Genomic DNA, 22,500 nt, shown 5'->3' with positions numbered 1-22,500 from the left:
CCCACCACCACCAAGGATGACGTCACCCACTCTCACCAAGGATGACGTCACCCTCCCCAACGATGACATCACCCACTCTCACCAAGGATGACGTCACCCACTCTCACCAAAGATGACGTCACCCCCTCCCCAACGATGACATCACCCACTCTCACCAAGGATGACGTCACCCCCTCCCCAACGATGACATCACCCACTCTCACCAAGGATGACGTCACCCTCCCCAACGATGACATCACCCACTCTCACCGAAGATGACGTCACCCTCCCCAACGATGACATCACCCACTCTCACCAAAGATGACGTCACCCTCCCCAACGATGACATCACCCACTCTCACCAAGGATGACGTCACCTCACCACCACCAAGGATGACGTCACCCACTCTCACCAAGGATGACGTCACCCTCCCCAACGATGACATCACCCACTCTCACCAAAGATGACGTCACCCCACCACCACCAAGGATGACGTCACCCACTCTCACCAAGGATAACGTCACCCTCCGCAACGATGACATCACCCACTCTCACCAAAGATGACGTCACCCACTCCCCAACGATGACGTCACCCACTCTCACCAAAGATGACGTCCCCCCACCACCACCAATATATGACGTCACCACCACCCCCCCCCTCCTCCCACCACCATCAAGGGCGGCCGCCATTGCCGAGTTGAGTGCAGGCGATTTGCGCGGAGACGGCGGCGAGCGACGCGTTTCTCAACAACAACAACAACCACCACCACCATCAGCCTTGTCCTCATTCACAACAACAACAGCAGGCGTAGCGACAGCCAGACAGCCCTCCCATAGCAGCAGCAGCAGCAGCAGAGGAGGCGAGCGAGGAGGAGGGAGGGAGCCAGAGGCGGCTGCCCGCTCGCGTCCGCCATGGAGACGGGCTCAAGCGCTCGCTACCAGGCCGTGAGGAGAGACTCACTACACTCTTACACTTACTACACTCACTACACTTACTACACTACACTTACTACACTCACTACACTTACATTGTTTATTACATAGTGATCATCATCATAGTTGTGGCTAGGCGCTGTGGTTGTGTACAAGGCGGTGAGTGACAGTCTGTACACTACCAGGCCGTGAGGAGAGACTCACTTCACTCTTACACTTACTACACTACACTTACTACACTAAACTTACTACACTCACTACACTTACATTGTTTATTACATAGTGATCATCATCATAGTTGTTGTGGCTAGGCGCTGTGGTTGTGTACAAGGCGGTGAGTGACTGTGTGTACACTACCAGGCCGTGAGGAGAGACTCACTTCACTCTTACATTGTTTACATTATGCACTATGTTTATTAGATTGTTATCATTAGTGATCATCATCATAGTTGTTGTTAGACTAGGTGCTGCTGCTGTGATTGTGTACAAGGCGGTGAGTGACTACACTACCAGGCCGTGAGGAGACTCACTTCCTTACAACACTACAATGTTTATTATACTTACATTGTTTATTAGATTATCATCATCATCATTAGTATCATCATCATCCTCATAGTTGTTAGACTAGGCGCTGCTGCTGTGATTGTGTACAAGGCGGTGAGTGACTGTGTGTACACTACCAGACCGTGAGGAGACTCGCTTACAATCCTTACAACATTTAAATTATTTACATTTGTTATTAGATTGTTATCATCGTTAGTGTTCATCATCATCATAGTTGTTGTTAGACTAGGCGCTGCTGTGATTGTGTACAAGGCGGTGTGTGACTGTGTGTGAGGAGAGGCTCACTTCACTACACTCACTACACTCACTACACTCACTACTACACTCACTACACTTACATTGTTTATTACATAGTGATCATCATCATAGTTGTGACTAGGCGCTGTGATTGTGTACAAGGCGGTGAGTGACTGTGTGTGTACACTACCAGGCCGTGAGGAGAGACTCACTTCCTTACAACACTACAATGTTTATTATACTTACATTGTTTATTAGATTATCATCATCATCGTTAGTATCATCATCATCATCATAGTTGTTTGTTAGACTAGGCGCTGCTGTGATTGTGTACAAGGCGGTGTGTGACTGTGTGTGAGGAGAGACTCACTCAACACTTACTACACAACACTTACTACACTCACTACACTTACATTGTTTATTAGATTATCATCATCATCGTTAGTATCATCATCATCATAGTTGTTGTTAGACTAGGTGCTGCTGTGATTGTGTACAAGGCGATGTGTGACTGTGTGTGTACACTACAGGCCGTGAGGAGAGACTCACTCAACACTTACCACACAACACTCACTACACTCACTACACTTACATTGTTTATTAGATTATCATCATCATCATTAGTGATCATCATCATCATCATCATAGTTGTTGTTGTTGTTGTTAGACTAGGTGCTGTGATTGTGTACAAGGCGGTGAGTGACTGTGTGTTCACTACCAGGCCGTGAGGAGAGACTCACTTCCTTACAACACTACAATGTTTATTATACTTACAATGCTTATTAGATTATCATCATCATCATTAGTGTTCATCATCATCATAGTTGTTGTTAGACTAGGTGCTGTGATTGTGTACAAGGCGGTGTGTGACTGTGTGTACATTACCAGGCGTTAGGAAAATAACAAAAAATAAAAACGACGTTTCGATCACAGCACCTTTCTTCGCGACTTTACCGAAAGAATTTTGATTTGAAGTTTTCGTGACTGCGGGGATCCATGTACTCTTTGGTTCTTTCGGTAAAGTCACGTCGGTATAAAGTATAACAAGTATAACCCGTAAAAACAAAGTGTTTCACTATAAATCCTTTATATGCGTGGCGGCTAGAGTCCTCTCGTCCTCTGGCTTGAGATGGCTGCCATCTATGGGTCAGATGATTGCCTGCCACCATTAAGCAATTGGTAAAACTTTTCACGAACATAAATTGTCACGCACAACGAGTCTGTGTGCAAAATGTCAGCTCGATTGGATCACGGGAAGTGGGTTAAAAAACGACCGAAAGATTTGCACGGTCCTAAGCAAGCGAGCAAGCGAACTTAATATAAAGGATTTACAAATAAATAAAATCTCGACGTTTCGATCGCAACACAAGCAACCATAATCAGGTGGGAAAAGCACGGCAAAAAAGATTTTCACTTCAGCAAAACAATTTCACTTAAATGTTCTCGCTGTGGTTTTCTCACCTGATGATGATGGCTTGTGTTGCGATCGAAACGTCGTGATTTAAAGACCCAGAGAACACGAATTATTGCAGTCACGAAAGCTCCAAGTCAAGATTTAGGCCATGAGGAAATTGCCTTACAATATGAACATTGTCTTTGAGTTGTGCGCCTTTGGCGTCATCTGGTCCAACACCAAGTGAGACTGGGCTCTAAGGAAAGCTGTCTCGGGTGTGGACCAATCAACTTCAAGGACAGTGCATATCATTATCATCATCAGAGTTGTTTCATTTTGTTTGCATTTTGACTGCTTGTGTTGTGGTTATTGCAAACATGATGCCTTGTACAAAGGCGTCAGTTTTTGTACCAGTTTCACTCACCCACCCACTCACCACTCACTCACCCACCCACTCACCACTCACTCACTCACCCACTCACCCACTCACTCACCCACTCACTCACTCACCCCACTCACTCACCCATTCACTCACTCACCCATTCACTCACCCACCCACTCACCTACTATATTTTGCCACTGGTAAAGGAGATGTCTCATAGTGTAAATGCTTGACCCCGAGCTCTCATACTCTGATGGTGCATTGTCTTTGAGTTGTGCGCCTTTTGGCGTCATCTGGTCCAACACCATGTGAGACTAGGCTCTAAGGAAAGCTGTCTCGGGTGTGGACCAATCAACTTCAAGGACCATGTGAGACTAGGCTCTAAGGAAAGCTGTCTCGGGTGTGGACCAATCAACTTCAAGGACCATGTGAGACTAGGCTCTAAGGGAAGCTGTCTCGGGTGTGGACCAATCAACTTCAAGGACCATGTGAGACTAGGCTCTAAGGAAAGCTGTCTCGGGTGTGGACCAATCAACTTCAAGGACCATGTGAGACTAGGCTCTAAGGAAAGCTGTCTCGGGTGTGGACCAATCAACTTCAAGGACCATGTGAGACTAGGCTCTAAGGAAAGCTGTCTCGGGTGTGGACCAATCAACTTCAAGGACCATGTGAGACTAGGCTCTAAGGAAAGCTGTCTCGGGGTGTGGACCAATCAACTTCAAGGACCAAGTGAGACTAGGCTCTAAGGAAAGCTGTCTCGGGTGTGGACCAATCAACTTCAAGGACCATGTGAGACTAGGCTCTAAGGAAAGCTGTCTCGTGTGTGGACCAATCAACTTGAAGGACCATGTGAGACTAGGCTCTAAGGAAAGCTGTCTCGGGTGTGGACCAATCAACTTCAAGGACCATGTGAGACTAGGCTCTAAGGAAAGCTGTCTCGGGTGTGGACCAATCAACTTCAAGGACCATGTGAGACTAGGCTCTAAGGAAAGCTGTCTCGGGTGTGGACCAATCAACTCAAGGACCATGTGAGACTAGGCTCTAAGGAAAGCTGTCTCGGGTGTGGACCAATCAACTTCAAGGACCATGTGAGACTAGGCTCTAAGGAAAGCTGTCTCGGGTGTGGACCAATCAACTTCAAGGACCATGTGAGACTAGGCTCTAAGGAAAGCTGTCTCGGGTGTGGACCAATCAACTTCAAGGACCATGTGAGACTAGGCTCTAAGGAAAGCTGTCTCGGGTGTGGACCAATCAACTTCAAGGACATGTGAGACTAGGCTCTAAGGAAAGCTGTCTCGGGTGTGGACCAATCAACTTCAAGGACCATGTGAGACTAGGCTCTAAGGAAAGCTGTCTCGGGTGTGGACCAATCAACTTCAAGGACCAAGTGAGACTAGGCTCTAAGGAAAGCTCTCTCGGGTGTGGACCAATCAACTTCAAGGACCATGTGAGACTAGGCTCTAAGGAAAGCTGTCTCGGGTGTGGACCAATCAACTTCAAGGACAGTGCACATACATTATCAGAGTTATGTGTTTTTTGTTTGCATTACGACTGCAGGTATTGTGGTCTATGCAAACATGACTCCTTGTAAAAAAGGTGTCCGATAGAAGGGTAAAAAACCAATTATAATAAACATTCTCACGACCTTTCGACTGCAACACCAGCAGCAATCATCATCAGGTCTGGCCACAATAGGTATTGCCACAATAAGCTGCTTATCTTGTGTACCGGGCAGTGTGTTGCTTAGTGTGTGTACACAGGCGGTGAGGTGATTTACAATATTAGTGGGTATTATAACGAATTATATTAATCATAATCATAGTTGTTTCTGTAAATACGGTGCGTTGTGTACCGGGCAGTGTGTTGCTTAGTGTGTAACGCACTGATCTGGCCCATGCCTTCCAACCACTCCAGACCAGGTGGCAGCATCTTCACCACCGCCATCACGACCATCATCTCCACCACCATCACCATCACCACCATCTGTACCATCACCATCATCTCCACCACCACCGTTATCATTCATCACCATCTGTACCATTACCATCATCACCATCTGTATCACCATCTGTACCATCACCATCTGTACCATCACCATCATCACCATCTGTACCATCACCATCTGTACCATCACCACCATCTGTACCATCACCACCATCTGTACCATCACCACCATCTGTACCATCACCACCATCTGTACCATCACCACCATCTGTACCATCACCACCATCTGTACCATCACCACCATCTGTACCATCACCACCATCTGTACCATCACCACCATCTGTACCATCACCACCATCTGTACCATCACCACCATCTGTACCATCACCACCATCTGTACCATCACCACCATCTGTACCATCACCACCATCTGTACCATCACCACCATCTGTACCATCACCATCTGTACCATCACCATCTGTACCATCATCACCATCATCACCATCTGTACCATCACCATCTGTACCATCATCTCCACCACCACCACCACCACCGTTATCACCACCATCATCTGTACCATCACCATCTGTACCATCATCATCTGTACCATCACCATCTGTACCATCATCATCTGTACCATCATCTCCACCACCACCACCGTTATCATCACCATCATCACCATCTGTACCATCATCTCCACCACCACCACCACCGTTATCATCACCATCATCACCATCTGTACCATTACCATCATCACCATCTGTACCATCATCACCATCTGTACCATTACCATCATCACCATCTGTACCATTACCATCATCACCATCTGTACCATTACCATCATCACCATCTGTACCATCATCACCATCTGTACCATTACCATCATCACCATCTGTACCATCATCACCATCTGTACCATTACCATCATCACCATCTGTACCATCATCACCATCTGTACCATCACCATCTGTACCATCATCATCTGTACCATCATCTCCACCACCACCACCACCGTTATCATCACCATCATCACCATCTGTACCATTACCATCATCACCATCTGTACCATCATCACCATCTGTACCATTACCATCATCACCATCTGTACCATCATCACCATCTGTACCATCACCATCTGTACCATCATCTCCACCACGACCACCACCGTTATCATCACCATCATCACCATCTGTACCATTACCATCATCACCATCTGTACCATTACCATCATCACCATCTGTACCATTACCATCATCACCATCTGTACCACCACCATCATCACCATCTGTACCATTACCATCATCACCATCTGTACCATTACCATCATCACCATCTGTACCACCACCATCATCACCATCTGTACCACCACCATCATCACCATCTGTACCATTACCATCATCACCATCTGTACCATTACCATCATCACCATCTGTACCATTACCATCATCACCATCTGTACCACCACCATCTGTACCACCATCACCACAACTACTCACCCCCCCCCCTTCCCCCCCCCCTTCCCCCCCCACCCTTCCCCCCCCCCTTCTCCCCCCCCTTCTCCCCCCCTTCCCCCCCCCTTCCCCCCCCACCCTTCCCCCCCCTCCCCCCCCCCTTCTCCCCCCCCCCTTCTCCCCCCCCCTTCCCCCCCCCCTTCTCCCCCCCTTCCCCCCCCCTCCCCCCCCCTTCTCTCCCTCCCCCCCGCAGTTGCAGACGGAGGAGGAGGAGGGGGGTCCGGCCCCTCCCCCCTACAGCGCGGCGGTTGGGGTCGCGGGGGTCGCGGGGGGCTGCGTGGGGGGTGGGGGCTTCCTGCCCCCCCCCACCCAGCTCCTCCTGGGGCCCCCCTCCCCCCTGCTGCCCCCCGCCCCCCTCCCCCCCCTTGGCCCCGCCCCCTTTGCAGGGGGGAGGAGCGGCCAACCCTCCGGCCTACAGCGTGGCCACCAGCCTCCCCTCCTACGACGAAGCCGAGAAGACCAAAGCCGGCGGGCCCGGCGGGCTGGGCGGGCTGGGCGGGCTGGGCGGGGGTGGAGGGGTGGGCGGGGTGGGTGGGGGGGTGGGGTCGGGGTGGGGGTCGGAGTGGGGACGGCGGCTGAGCGGGTGAGTTGTGGTGGTGGTGGGGGGGGCGGTGACACACACACAGTGACACACACAGTGACACACACAGTGACACCACACACACAGTGACACACACACACAGTGACACACACACACAGTGACACACACACACAGTGACACACACACAGTGACACACACAGTGACACACACACACAGTGACACACACACAGTGACACACACACAGTGACACACACACACAGTGACACACAACACACAGTGACACACACACACAGTGACACACACACACAGTGACACACACACACAGTGACACACACACACAGTGACACACACCACACAGTGACACACACAGTGACACACACACACAGTGACACACACACACAGTGACACACACACACAGTGACACACACACACAGTGACACACACAGTGACACACACACACACAGTGACACACACAGTGACACACACACAGTGACACACACACAGAGTGACACACAGTGACACACACACAGAGTGACACACAGTGACACACACACAGTGACACACACACACAGTGACACACACACACACACAGAGTGACACACACAGTGACACACAGTGACACACACACAGAGTGACACACAGTGACACACACACAGAGTGACACACAGTGACACACACACAGTGACACACACAGTGACACACCCACACAGTGACACACAGTGACACACAGTGACACACACACAGAGTGACACACAGTGACACACACACAGAGTGACACACAGTGACACACACACAGTGACACACACACAGTGACACACACACACAGTGACACACACACACAGTGACACACACAGTGACACACACCACACACAGTGACACACACAGTGACACACAGGACACACCACACAGAGTGACACACAGTGACACACACACAGAGTGACACACAGTGACACACACACAGTGACACACACACACAGTGACACACACACACAGTGACACACACACACAGTGACACACACAGTGACACACACACACAGTGACACACACAGTGACACACAGTGACACACAGTGACACACACACAGAGTGACACACAGTGACACACACACAGTGACACACACTGACACACAGAGTGACACACACACACAGTGACACACACACAGAGTGACACACAGTGACACACACACAGTGACACACACAGAGTGGGTGGGGGGGTGGGCAGCACCACCCACGCCCGGCCGCCTTTGTCTCTCCCCCAGTGGCGCACACGGGGACACAGCTAAAGGTCTCCCAGGTAGCCTCTTCAACACGCACAGGGGCTGTAGCGTCAAGTGCTGCTATTGAGCTGTAACAGTTATGAAGACACACAGCTGATGCCGATGTCGCCGATGACGATGACGCTGTTGACGATATTGCTGATGGCGATGTTGCTGATGACGATGACGACGATGATGATGATGACGATGATGACGATGATGATGACGATGATGACGATGATGATGACGACGATGATGATGACGATGATGACGATGATGACGATGATGATGATGATGACGATGATGACGATGATGATGACGATGATGACGATGATGATGATGACGATGATGATGACGATGACGACGATGATGATGATGACGACGACGACGATGATGATGATGATGGCGATGTGATGATGATGATGGCGATGTTGCTGATGACGACGATGATGATGATGACGATGATGACGATGATGATGACGATGATGACGATGATGACGATGATGACGATGATGATGATGACGACGATGATGATGACGATGATGACGATGATGACGATGATGACGATGATGATGACGATGATGACGATGATGACGATGATGACGATGATGATGATGATGACGACGACGATGATGATGACGATGATGACGATGATGACGATGATGACGATGATGACGACGATGATGACGATGATGATGATGATGACGATGATGATGACGATGACGACGATGATGATGATGACGACGACGACGATGATGATGATGGCGATGTTGATGATGATGATAATGGCGATGTTGATGGTGATGATGATGGTGATGATGATGATGACGATGACGATGACGATGATGATGATGACGACGATGATGTCGCTGATGATGATGACGATGACGATGTTGCTGATGACTGATGGCAATGTTGATGATGATGATGACGACGATGATGACGATGATGACGATGTTGCTGATGACGCTGATGGCGATGATGATGACGATGATGACGATGATGATGATGACGATGATGACGATGATGATGATGACGATGACGACGATGATGACGACGACGACGATGATGATGATCATGGCGATGTTGATGATGATGATGTTGATGATGATGATGACGATGATGATGACGATGATGATGTCGCTGATGATGACGATGTTGCTGATGACTCTGATGGCAATGATGATGATGACGACGATGATGACGATGTCGATGTCGCTGATGATGATCAGGATGATGACTTCTCTCCGCGGGAGGATTTTGACGACGCCGACCAATTGAGGATCGGGAATGACGGCATCTTCATGGTCAGCTTCTTCAGTGAGTGACGCCTCTCGCTCACACTCGCTCACACTCGCTCTCTCACACTCGCTCACACTCACTCACACTCGCTCACACTCGCTCACACTCGCTCACACTCACTCGCTCACACTCGCTCACACTCGCTCACACTCACTCGCTCACACTCGCTCACACTCACTCACACTCACTCACACTCACTCGCTCACACTCGCTCACACTCGCTCACACTCACTCGCTCACACTCGCTCACACTCGCTCACACTCGCTCACACTCGCTCACACTCACTCGTTCACACTCGCTCACACTCGCTCACACTCGCTCACACTCGCTCACACTCACTCGCACTCGCTCTCTCACACTCGCTCACACTCACTCACACTCGCTCGCTCACACTCGCTCGCTCACACTCGCTCGCTCACACTCGCTCACGCTCACACTCGCTCACACTCGCACTCGCTCACACTCGCTCGCTCACACTCGCTCGCTCACACTCGCTCACTCACACTCGCTCGCTCACACTCGCTCACACTCGCTCGCTCACACTCACTCGCTCACACTCACTCGCTCACACACTCGCTCATACTCTCACGCTCACTCGCACACACACTCGCTCACTCATACTCGCTCACCTCGCTCACTCACACTCGCTCACTCACACTCGCTCACTCACACTCGCTCACTCGCTCACTCACTTGCTCACACTTACTCGCACTCACACTCACTCATACTCTCACACTCGCTCACTCACACTCGCTCACTCACACTCGCTCACTCACACTCGCTCACTCGCTCACTCACTCACTCACACTCTCATTCGCTCACACTCACTCACACTCGCTCACTCACTCGCTCACACTCACTCACCCTCGCACTTACTCACTCTCACACACTCACTCACACTCGCTCACTCGCTCACACTCACTCACCCTCGCACTTACTCACTCTCACACACTCACTCACACTCGCTCACTCACTCTCACACACTCACTCACACTCGCTCACTCACTCGCTCACACTCACTCACCCTCGCTCACTCGCTCGCTCTCGCACTCACTCACCCTCGCACTTACTCACTCTCACACACTCACTCACACTCGCTCGCTCGCTCACTCGCTCACACTCACTCACCCTCGCACTTACTCACTCTCACACACTCACTCACGCTCGCTCGCTCACTCGCTCACACTCACTCACCCTCGCACTTACTCACTCTCACACACTCACTCACGCTCGCTCACCCTCGCTCGCTCACACTCACTCACCCTCGCACTTACTCACTCTCACACACTCACTCACGCTCGCTCACTCGCTCGCTCACACTCACTCACCCTCGCACTTACTCACTCTCACACACTCACTCACGCTCGCTCACTCACTCGCTCACACTCACTCACCCTCGCACTTACTCACTCTCACACACTCACTCACGCTCGCTCACTCGCTCGCTCACACTCACTCACCCTCGCACTTACTCACTCTCACACTCACTCACGCTCACTCACTCGCTCACACTCACCCTCGCACTTACTCACTCTCACACACTCACTCACGCTCGCTCACTCGCTCGCTCACACTCACTCACCCTCGCACTTACTCACTCTCACACACTCACTCACCCTCGCTCACTCGCTCGCTCACACTCACTCACCCTCGCACTTACTCACTCTCACACACTCACTCACGCTCGCTCACTCGCTCGCTCACACTCACTCACCCTCGCACTTACTCACTCTCACACACTCACTCACGCTCGCTCACTCGCTCGCTCACACTCACTCACCCTCGCACTTACTCACTCTCACACACTCACTCACCCTCGCACTTACTCACTCTCACACTCACTCACGCTCACTCACTCGCTCACACTCACCCTCGCACTTACTCACTCTCACACACTCACTCACGCTCGCTCGCTCACTCGCTCACACTCACTCACCCTCGCACTTACTCACTCTCACACACTCACTCACGCTCGCTCACTCACTCACTCACACTCACTCACCCTCGCACTTACTCACTCTCACACACTCGCTCACACTCGCTCACACTCGCTCGCTCACACTCGCTCACACTCACTCGCTCACACTCGCTCACACTCGCTCACACTCGCTCACACTCGCTCGCACTCGCTCGCTCACACTCACTCGCTCACACTCGCTCACACTCGCTCACACTCACTCGCTCACACTCGCTCTCACACACTCGCTCACACTCTCACTCGCTCACACTCGCTCACACTCATACTCACACTCTCACGCTCGCTCACTCACTCACACTTACACTCTCTCGCTTTCACACTCACTCGCTCACACACACGCTCGCTCACTCACTCACACTCGCTCACACTCGCTCACTCGTACTCACACGCTCACACTCTCATTCGCTCACACTCACTCATTCGCTCACACTCGCTCACACTCATACTCTCACTTGCACACACTTGCACTCACTCGCTTTCGCTCACACTCACTCGCTCACACACTCGCTCGCTCATACTCTCACACTCACTCACTCGCTCACACTCACTCGCACACACTCTCAATCGCTCACACTCACTCATACTCTCACACTCACTCACTCGCTCACACTCACTCGCTCACACACTCTCAATCGCTCACACTCACTCATACTCTCACACTCACTCACTCGCTCACACTCACTCGCTCACACTCGCTCACTCACACTCACTCACTCGCACACACTCACTCACTCGCACACACTCTCATTCGCTCACACTCACTCATACTCTCACACTCGCTCACTCACACTCGCTCACTCACACTCGCTCACTCACACTCGCTCACTCACACTCGCTCACTCACACTCGCTCACTCACACTCGCTCACTCACACTCGCTCACTCACTCGCTCACACTTACTCGCACTCACACTTACTCACTCTCACACACTCACTCACGCTCGCTCACTCACTCGCTCACACTCACTCACCCTCGCACTTACTCACTCTCACACACTCACTCACACTCGCTCGCTCGCTCACACTCACTCACCCTCGCACTTACTCACTCTCACTCACTCACTCACACTCGCTCGCTCGCTCACACTCACTCACCCTCGCACTTACTCACTCTCACTCACTCACTCACTCACGCTCGCTCGCTCACTCACACTCACTCACCCTCGCACTTACTCACTCTCACACACTCACTCACGCTCGCTCGCTCACTCGCTCTCGCACTCACTCACCCTCGCACTTACTCACTCTCACACACTCACTCACACTCGCTCACTCGCTCACACTCACTCACCCTCGCACTTACTCACTCTCACACACTCACTCACGCTCGCTCACTCACTCACACTCACTCACCCTCGCACTTACTCACTCTCACACACTCACTCACGCTCGCTCACTCGCTCACACTCACTCACCCTCGCACTCACTCACTCTCACACACTCACTCACACTCGCTCACTCACTCACACTCACTCACCCTCGCACTTACTCACTCTCACACACTCACTCACGCTCGCTCACTCACTCGCTCTCACACTCACTCACCCTCGCACTTACTCACTCTCACACACTCACTCACACTCGCTCACTCGCTCACACTCACTCACCCTCGCACTTACTCACTCTCACTCACTCACACTCGCTCACTCACTCGCTCACACTCACTCACCCTCGCACTTACTCACTCTCACACACTCACTCACGCTCGCTCACTCACTCGCTCACACTCACTCACCCTCGCACTTACTCACTCTCACACACTCACTCACGCTCGCTCGCTCACTCACTCACACTCACTCACCCTCGCACTTACTCACTCTCACACACTCACTCACGCTCGCTCGCTCACTCGCTCACACTCACTCACCCTCGCACTTACTCACTCTCACACACTCACTCACTCACGCTCACTCACTCGCTCACACTCACTCACCCTCGCACTTACTCACTCTCACTCACTCACGCTCGCTCACTCACTCGCTCACACTCACTCACCCTCGCACTTACTCACTCTCACACACTCACTCACGCTCGCTCACTCACTCGCTCACACTCACTCACCCTCGCACTTACTCACTCTCACACACTCACTCACACTCGCTCACTCGCTCTCGCACTCACTCACCCTCGCACTTACTCACTCTCACACACTCACTCACACTCGCTCACTCGCTCACACTCACTCACGCTCACTCACTCGCTCACACTCACTCACCCTCGCACTTACTCACTCTCACACACTCACTCACACTCGCTCACTCGCTCGCTCTCGCACTCACTCACCCTCGCACTTACTCACTCTCACACACTCACTCACGCTCGCTCGCTCACTCGCTCACACTCACTCACCCTCGCACTTACTCACTCTCACACACTCACTCACGCTCGCTCACTCACTCGCTCACACTCACTCACCCTCGCACTTACTCACTCTCACACACTCACTCACGCTCGCTCACTCGCTCGCTCTCGCACTCACTCACCCTCGCACTTACTCACTCTCACACACTCACTCACGCTCGCTCCCTCGCTCACACTCACTCACCCTCGCACTTACTCACTCTCACACTCGCTCACTCACTCGCTCACACTCACTCACCCTCGCACTTACTCACTCTCACACACTCACTCACGCTCGCTCACTCACTCACACTCACTCACCCTCGCACTTACTCACTCTCACACACTCACTCACACTCGCTCACTCACTCGCTCTCACACTCACTCACCCTCGCTCACTCACTCGCTCTCACACTCACTCACCCTCGCACTTACTCACTCTCACACACTCACTCACACTCACTCACTCGCTCGCTCACACTCACTCACCCTCGCACTTACTCACTCTCACACACTCACTCACGCTCGCTCGCTCACTCGCTCACACTCACTCACCCTCGCACTTACTCACTCTCACACACTCACTCACGCTCGCTCACTCGCTCACACTCACTCACCCTCGCACTTACTCACTCTCACACACTCACTCACGCTCGCTCGCTCACTCGCTCACACTCACTCACCCTCGCACTTACTCACTCTCACACACTCACTCACACTCGCTCACTCACTCGCTGTCGCACTCACTCACCCTCGCACTTACTCACTCTCACACACTCACTCACGCTCGCTCACTCACTCGCTCACACTCACTCACCCTCGCACTTACTCACTCTCTCACACTCACTCACACTCGCTCGCTCGCTCACACTCACTCACCCTCGCACTTACTCACTCTCACACACTCACTCACGCTCGCTCGCTCACTCGCTCACACTCACTCACCCTCGCACTTACTCACTCTCACACACTCACTCACGCTCGCTCGCTCACTCGCTCACACTCACTCACCCTCGCACTTACTCACTCTCACACACTCACTCACGCTCGCTCACTCACACTCACTCACTCACCCTCGCTCACTCGCTCGCTCACACTCACTCACCCTCGCACTTACTCACTCTCACACACTCACTCACACTCGCTCACTCACTCGCTCACACTCACTCACCCTCGCTCACTCACTCGCTCTCGCACTCACTCACCCTCGCACTTACTCACTCTCACACACTCACTCACGCTCGCTCACTCACTCGCTCACACTCACTCACCCTCGCACTTACTCACTCTCACACACTCACACTCGCTCACACTCGCTCACTCACTCGCTCTCACACTCACTCACCCTCGCACTTACTCACTCTCACACACTCACTCACACTCACTCTTACTCACTCTCACACACTCACTCACTCACGCTCGCTCACACTCACTCACCCTCACACTCACTCTCACACACTCACTCACGCTCGCTCACTCACTCGCTCACTCACTCGCTCACACTCACTCACCCTCGCACTTACTCACTCTCACACACTCACTCACACTCGCTCACTCACTCGCTCACACTCACTCACCCTCGCACTTACTCACTCTCACACACTCACTCACGCTCGCTCACTCACTCGCTCTCGCACTCACTCACCCTCGCACTTACTCACTCTCACACACTCACTCACGCTCGCTCACTCACTCGCTCACACTCACTCACCCTCGCACTTACTCACTCTCACACACTCACTCTCACACACTCGCTCACGCTCGCTCACTCACTCGCTCACACTCACTCACCCTCGCACTTACTCACTCTCACACACTCACTCACGCTCGCTCACTCACTCGCTCACACTCACTCACACTCGCTCACTCACTCACCCTCGCACTTACTCACTCTCACACACTCACTCTCACACACTCACTCACACTCGCTCACTCACTCACCCTCGCACTTACTCACTCTCACACACTCACTCACGCTCGCTCGCTCACTCGCTCACACTCGCTCACCCTCGCACTTACTCACTCTCACACACTCACTCACACTCGCTCACACTCGCTCTCTCACACTCGCTCACACTCGCTCTCTCACACTCGCTCACACTCGCTCACACTCGCTCACACTCGCTCACACTCGCTCGCTCACACTCGCTCGCTCACACTCGCTCACACTCGCTCACACTCGCTCGCTCACACTCGCTCACACTCGCTCACACTCGCTCGCTCACACTCGCTCACACTCGCTCACACTCGCTCGCACTCGCTCGCTCACACTCACTCGCTCACACTCACTCGCTCACACTCGCTCGCTCACACTCGCTCACACTCGCTCGCTCACACTCACTCGCTCACACTCGCTCACACTCGCTCACACTCGCTCGCACTCGCTCGCTCACACTCACTCGCTCACACTCGCTCGCTCACACTCACTCGCTCACACTCGTTCGCTCACACTCGTTCGCTCACACTCACTCACGCTCGCTCACTCACTCGCTCACACTCACTCACCCTCGCACTTACTCACTCTCACACACTCACGCTCGCTCGCTCACACTCACTCACCCTCGCACTTACTCACTCTCACACACTCACTCACGCTCGCTCACTCACTCGCTCACACTCACTCACCCTCGCACTTACTCTCACACACTCACTCACACTCGCTCGCTCACACTCACTCACCCTCGCACTTACTCACTCTCACACACTCACTCACGCTCGCTCACTCACTCGCTCACACTCACTCACCCTCGCACTTACTCACTCTCACACACTCACTCACGCTCGCTCGCTCACTCACTCACACTCACTCACCCTCGCACTTACTCACTCTCACACACTCACGCTCGCTCACTCACTCGCTCACACTCACTCACCCTCGCACTTACTCACTCTCACACACTCACTCACGCTCGCTCACTCACTCGCTCACACTCACTCACCCTCGCACTTACTCACTCTCACACACTCACTCACACTCGCTCACTCACTCGCTCACACTCACTCACCCTCGCACTTACTCACTCTCACACACTCACTCACGCTCGCTCACTCACTCGCTCTCACACTCACTCACCCTCGCACTTACTCACTCTCACACACTCACTCACACTCGCTCACTCACTCGCTCACACTCACTCACCCTCGCACTTACTCACTCTCACACACTCACTCACGCTCGCTCACTCACTCGCTCTCACACTCACTCACCCTCGCACTTACTCACTCTCACACACTCACTCACGCTCGCTCACTCACTCACTCACACTCACTCACCCTCGCACTTACTCACTCTCACACACTCACTCACTCACGCTCGCTCACTCACTCACACTTGCTCACTCACTCGCTCACACTCACTCACCCTCGCACTTACTCACTCTCACACACTCACTCACGCTCACTCACTCGCTCACACTCACTCACCCTCGCACTCACTCACTCTCACACACTCACTCACGCTCGCTCGCTCACTCGCTCACACTCACTCACCCTCGCACTTACTCACTCTCACACACTCACTCACGCTCGCTCACTCGCTCTCGCACTCACTCACCCTCGCACTTACTCACTCTCACACACTCACTCACACTCGCTCACTCACTCACTCACACTTGCTCACTCACTCTCACACACTCGCTCGCTCACACTCACTCACCCTCGCACTTACTCACTCTCACACACTCGCTCACGCTCGCTCACTCACTCTCGCACTCACTCACCCTCGCACTTACTCACTCTCACACACTCGCTCACTCACTCGCTCACACTCACTCACCCTCGCACTTACTCACTCTCACACACTCACTCACGCTCGCTCACTCACTCGCTCTCACACTCACTCACCCTCGCACTTACTCACTCTCACACACTCACTCACACTCGCTCGCTCGCTCGCTCACACTCACTCACCCTCGCACTTACTCACTCTCACACACTCACTCACTCACGCTCGCTCACTCACTCACACTTGCTCACTCACTCGCTCACACTCACTCACCCTCGCACTTACTCACTCTCACACACTCACTCACGCTCACTCACTCGCTCACACTCACTCACCCTCGCACTCACTCACTCTCACACACTCACTCACGCTCGCTCGCTCACTCGCTCACACTCACTCACCCTCGCACTTACTCACTCTCACACACTCACTCACGCTCGCTCACTCGCTCTCGCACTCACTCACCCTCGCACTTACTCACTCTCACACACTCACTCACACTCGCTCACTCACTCACTCACACTTGCTCACTCACTCTCACACACTCGCTCGCTCACACTCACTCACCCTCGCACTTACTCACTCTCACACACTCGCTCACGCTCGCTCACTCACTCTCGCACTCACTCACCCTCGCACTTACTCACTCTCACACACTCGCTCACTCACTCGCTCACACTCACTCACCCTCGCACTTACTCACTCTCACACACTCACTCACGCTCGCTCGCTCCACTCGCTCACACTCACTCACCCTCGCACTTACTCACTCTCACACACTCACTCACGCTCGCTCGCTCACTCGCTCACACTCACTCACCCTCGCACTTACTCACTCTCACACACTCACTCACGCTCGCTCACTCACTCGCTCTCGCACTCACTCACCCTCGCACTTACTCACTCTCACACACTCACTCACGCTCGCTCGCTCACTCGCTCACACTCACTCACACTCGCACTTACTCACTCTCACACTCACTCACGCTCGCTCACTCACTCGCTCACACTCACTCACCCTCGCACTTACTCACTCTCACACACTCACTCACGCTCGCTCACTCACTCGCTCACACTCACTCACTCTCGCACTTACTCACTCTCACACACTCACTCACACTCGCTCACTCACTCGCTCACACTCACTCACCCTCGCACTTACTCACTCTCACACACTCACTCACACTCGCTCACTCACTCGCTCACACTCACTCACCCTCGCACTTACTCACTCTCACACACTCACTCACGCTCGCTCACTCACTCACACTTGCTCACTCACTCGCTCACACTCACTCACCCTCGCACTTACTCACTCTCACACACTCACTCACGCTCACTCACTCGCTCACACTCACTCACCCTCGCACTCACTCACTCTCACACACTCACTCACGCTCACTCACTCGCTCACACTCACTCACCCTCGCACTTACTCACTCTCACACACTCACTCACGCTCGCTCACTCGCTCTCGCACTCACTCACCCTCGCACTTACTCACTCTCACACACTCGCTCGCTCACACTCACTCACCCTCGCACTTACTCACTCTCACACACTCACGCTCGCTCACTCGCTCTCGCACTCACTCACCCTCGCACTTACTCACTCTCACACACTCACTCACACTCACTCACTCACTCGCTCACACTCACTCACCCTCGCACTTACTCACTCTCACACACTCACTCACACTCGCTCACTCACTCGCTCACACTCACTCACCCTCGCACTTACTCACTCTCACACACTCACTCACGCTCGCTCACTCACTCGCTCACACTCACTCACCCTCGCACTTACTCACTCTCACACACTCACTCACACTCACTCACTCGCTCACACTCACTCACCCTCGCACTTACTCACTCTCACACACTCACTCACACTCGCTCACTCACTCGCTCACACTCACTCACCCTCGCACTTACTCACTCTCACACACTCACTCACGCTCGCTCACTCACCCTCGCACTTACTCACTCTCACACACTCACTCACACTCGCTCGCTCGCTCACTCGCTCACACTCACTCACCCTCGCACTTACTCACTCTCACACACTCACTCACACTCACACACTCACTCACTCACACTCACTCTCCCTCGCACTTACTCACTCTCACACACTCACTCACACTCGCTCGCTCACTCGCTCACACTCACTCACCCTCGCACTTACTCACTCTCACACACTCACTCACACTCGCTCACTCACTCGCTCACACTCACTCACCCTCGCACTTACTCACTCTCACACACTCACTCACACTCGCTCGCTCACTCGCTCACACTCACTCACCCTCGCACTTACTCACTCTCACACACTCACTCACGCTCACTCACTCGCTCACACTCACTCACCCTCGCACTTACTCACTCTCACACACTCACTCACGCTCGCTCACTCACTTGCTCACACTCACTCACCCTCGCACTTACTCACTCTCACACACTCACTCACGCTCGCTCACTCACTCTCACACACTCACTCACGCTCGCTCGCTCACTCGCTCACACTCACTCACCCTCGCACTTACTCACTCGCTCACACTCACTCACGCTCGCTCACTCACTCGCTCACACTCACTCACCCTCGCACTTACTCACTCTCACACACTCACTCACTCACGCTCGCTCACTCACTCACACTTGCTCACTCACTCGCTCACACTCACTCACCCTCGCACTTACTCACTCTCACACACTCACTCACGCTCACTCACTCGCTCACACTCACTCACCCTCGCACTCACTCACTCTCACACACTCACGCTCGCTCGCTCGCTCACTCGCTCACACTCACTCACCCTCGCACTCACTCACTCTCACACACTCACTCACGCTCGCTCGCTCACTCGCTCGCACTCACTCACCCTCGCACTTACTCACTCTCACACACTCGCTCGCTCACACTCACTCACCCTCGCACTTACTCACTCTCACACACTCACTCACGCTCGCTCACTCACTCGCTCACACTCACTCACCCTCGCACTTACTCACTCTCACACACTCACTCACGCTCGCTCACTCGCTCTCGCACTCACTCACCCTCGCACTTACTCACTCTCACACACTCACTCACACTCGCTCACTCACTCACTCACACTTGCTCACTCACTCTCACACACTCGCTCGCTCACACTCACTCACCCTCGCACTTACTCACTCTCACACACTCGCTCACGCTCGCTCACTCGCTCTCGCACTCACTCACCCTCGCACTTACTCACTCTCACACACTCGCTCGCTCACACTCACTCACCCTCGCACTTACTCACTCTCACACACTCGCTCACACTCGCTCGCTCGCTCACACTCACTCACCCTCGCACTTACTCACTCTCACACACTCACTCACGCTCGCTCGCTCACTCGCTCACACTCACTCACCCTCGCACTTACTCACTCTCACACACTCACTCACGCTCGCTCACTCGCTCTCGCACTCACTCACCCTCGCACTTACTCACTCTCACACACTCACTCACGCTCACTCACTCGCTCACACTCACTCACCCTCGCACTCACTCACTCTCACACACTCACTCACTCACTCGCTCACACTCACTCACCCTCGCACTCACTCACTCTCACACACTCACTCACGCTCGCTCGCCTCGCTCACTCACTCACACTCACACACTCACACATTCTCGCTCACACCCACTCTCGCTCACACTCACTCACTCGCTCACACTCACACACTCATTCGCTCACACTCGCTCACTCACTCGCTCACACTCATACTCTCACTCGCTCACACTCACTCACTCGCTCACACTCACACACTCATTCGCTCACACTCGCTCGCTCACACTCACTCTCACTCACTCCCCCCGTCCGTCTTTGTCTCCCCCCCCCCCCCCCCAGTGTCTTTCCTCTTCAACTGGATCGGCTTCTTCCTCTCGTTCTGCCTCACCAACACCGTGGCCGGGCGCTACGGCGCCATCTCCGGCTTCGGCCTCTCGCTCGTCAAGTGGATCATCATCGTGCGCGTGGGTGACGCACACACACACACGCAGTCACACACACAGTCACACACACACAGTCACACACACACACACAGACACACACAGACACACACGCAGCGCTACGGCGCCATCTCCGGCTTCGGCCTCTCGCTCGTCAAGTGGATCATCATCGTGCGCGTGGGTGACGCACACACACACGCAGTCACACACACAGTCACACACACAGTCACACACACACACACACATACACACACGTACACACAGACACACACACACAGACACGCAGCGCTACGGCGCCATCTCCGGCTTCGGCCTCTCGCTCGTCAAGTGGATCATCATCGTGCGCGTGGGTGACGCACACAGTCACACACACACACACAGACACACACGTACACACACACACGTACACACACACACACACAGACACACACACACACA

General features: G+C 53.2%; 1 protein-coding gene across 1 annotated transcript in view; it reads left to right on the top strand.

Annotated features, from left to right (window-relative positions):
- Positions 1 to 892: 892 nt before the first annotated feature.
- Positions 893 to 22,500, top strand: part of LOC144741401 (uncharacterized) — a gene marked incomplete at its 3' end in the record, with an annotated part of 24,202 nt that continues 2,594 nt past the window's right edge. Inside the window, exons 1-5 of the mRNA XM_078623945.1 lie at positions 893 to 925; positions 7,331 to 7,425; positions 7,461 to 7,527; positions 9,972 to 10,059; positions 21,962 to 22,086. Coding sequence (XP_078480071.1) covers positions 893 to 925; positions 7,331 to 7,425; positions 7,461 to 7,527; positions 9,972 to 10,059; positions 21,962 to 22,086 — 408 coding nt within the window. The remainder of the gene's footprint in view (positions 926 to 7,330; positions 7,426 to 7,460; positions 7,528 to 9,971; positions 10,060 to 21,961; positions 22,087 to 22,500) is intronic.

The sequence above is a fragment of the Lampetra planeri genome, unplaced genomic scaffold (genome assembly GCF_965212315.1).
Source record: "Lampetra planeri unplaced genomic scaffold, kcLamPlan1.2.h2 scaffold_533, whole genome shotgun sequence".
In the NCBI taxonomy this organism is placed as follows: Eukaryota; Metazoa; Chordata; class Hyperoartia; order Petromyzontiformes; family Petromyzontidae; genus Lampetra; species Lampetra planeri.
The sequence above is the reverse complement of the archived record's forward strand: the minus strand, read 5'-3'. Positions and strand labels throughout refer to the sequence as shown.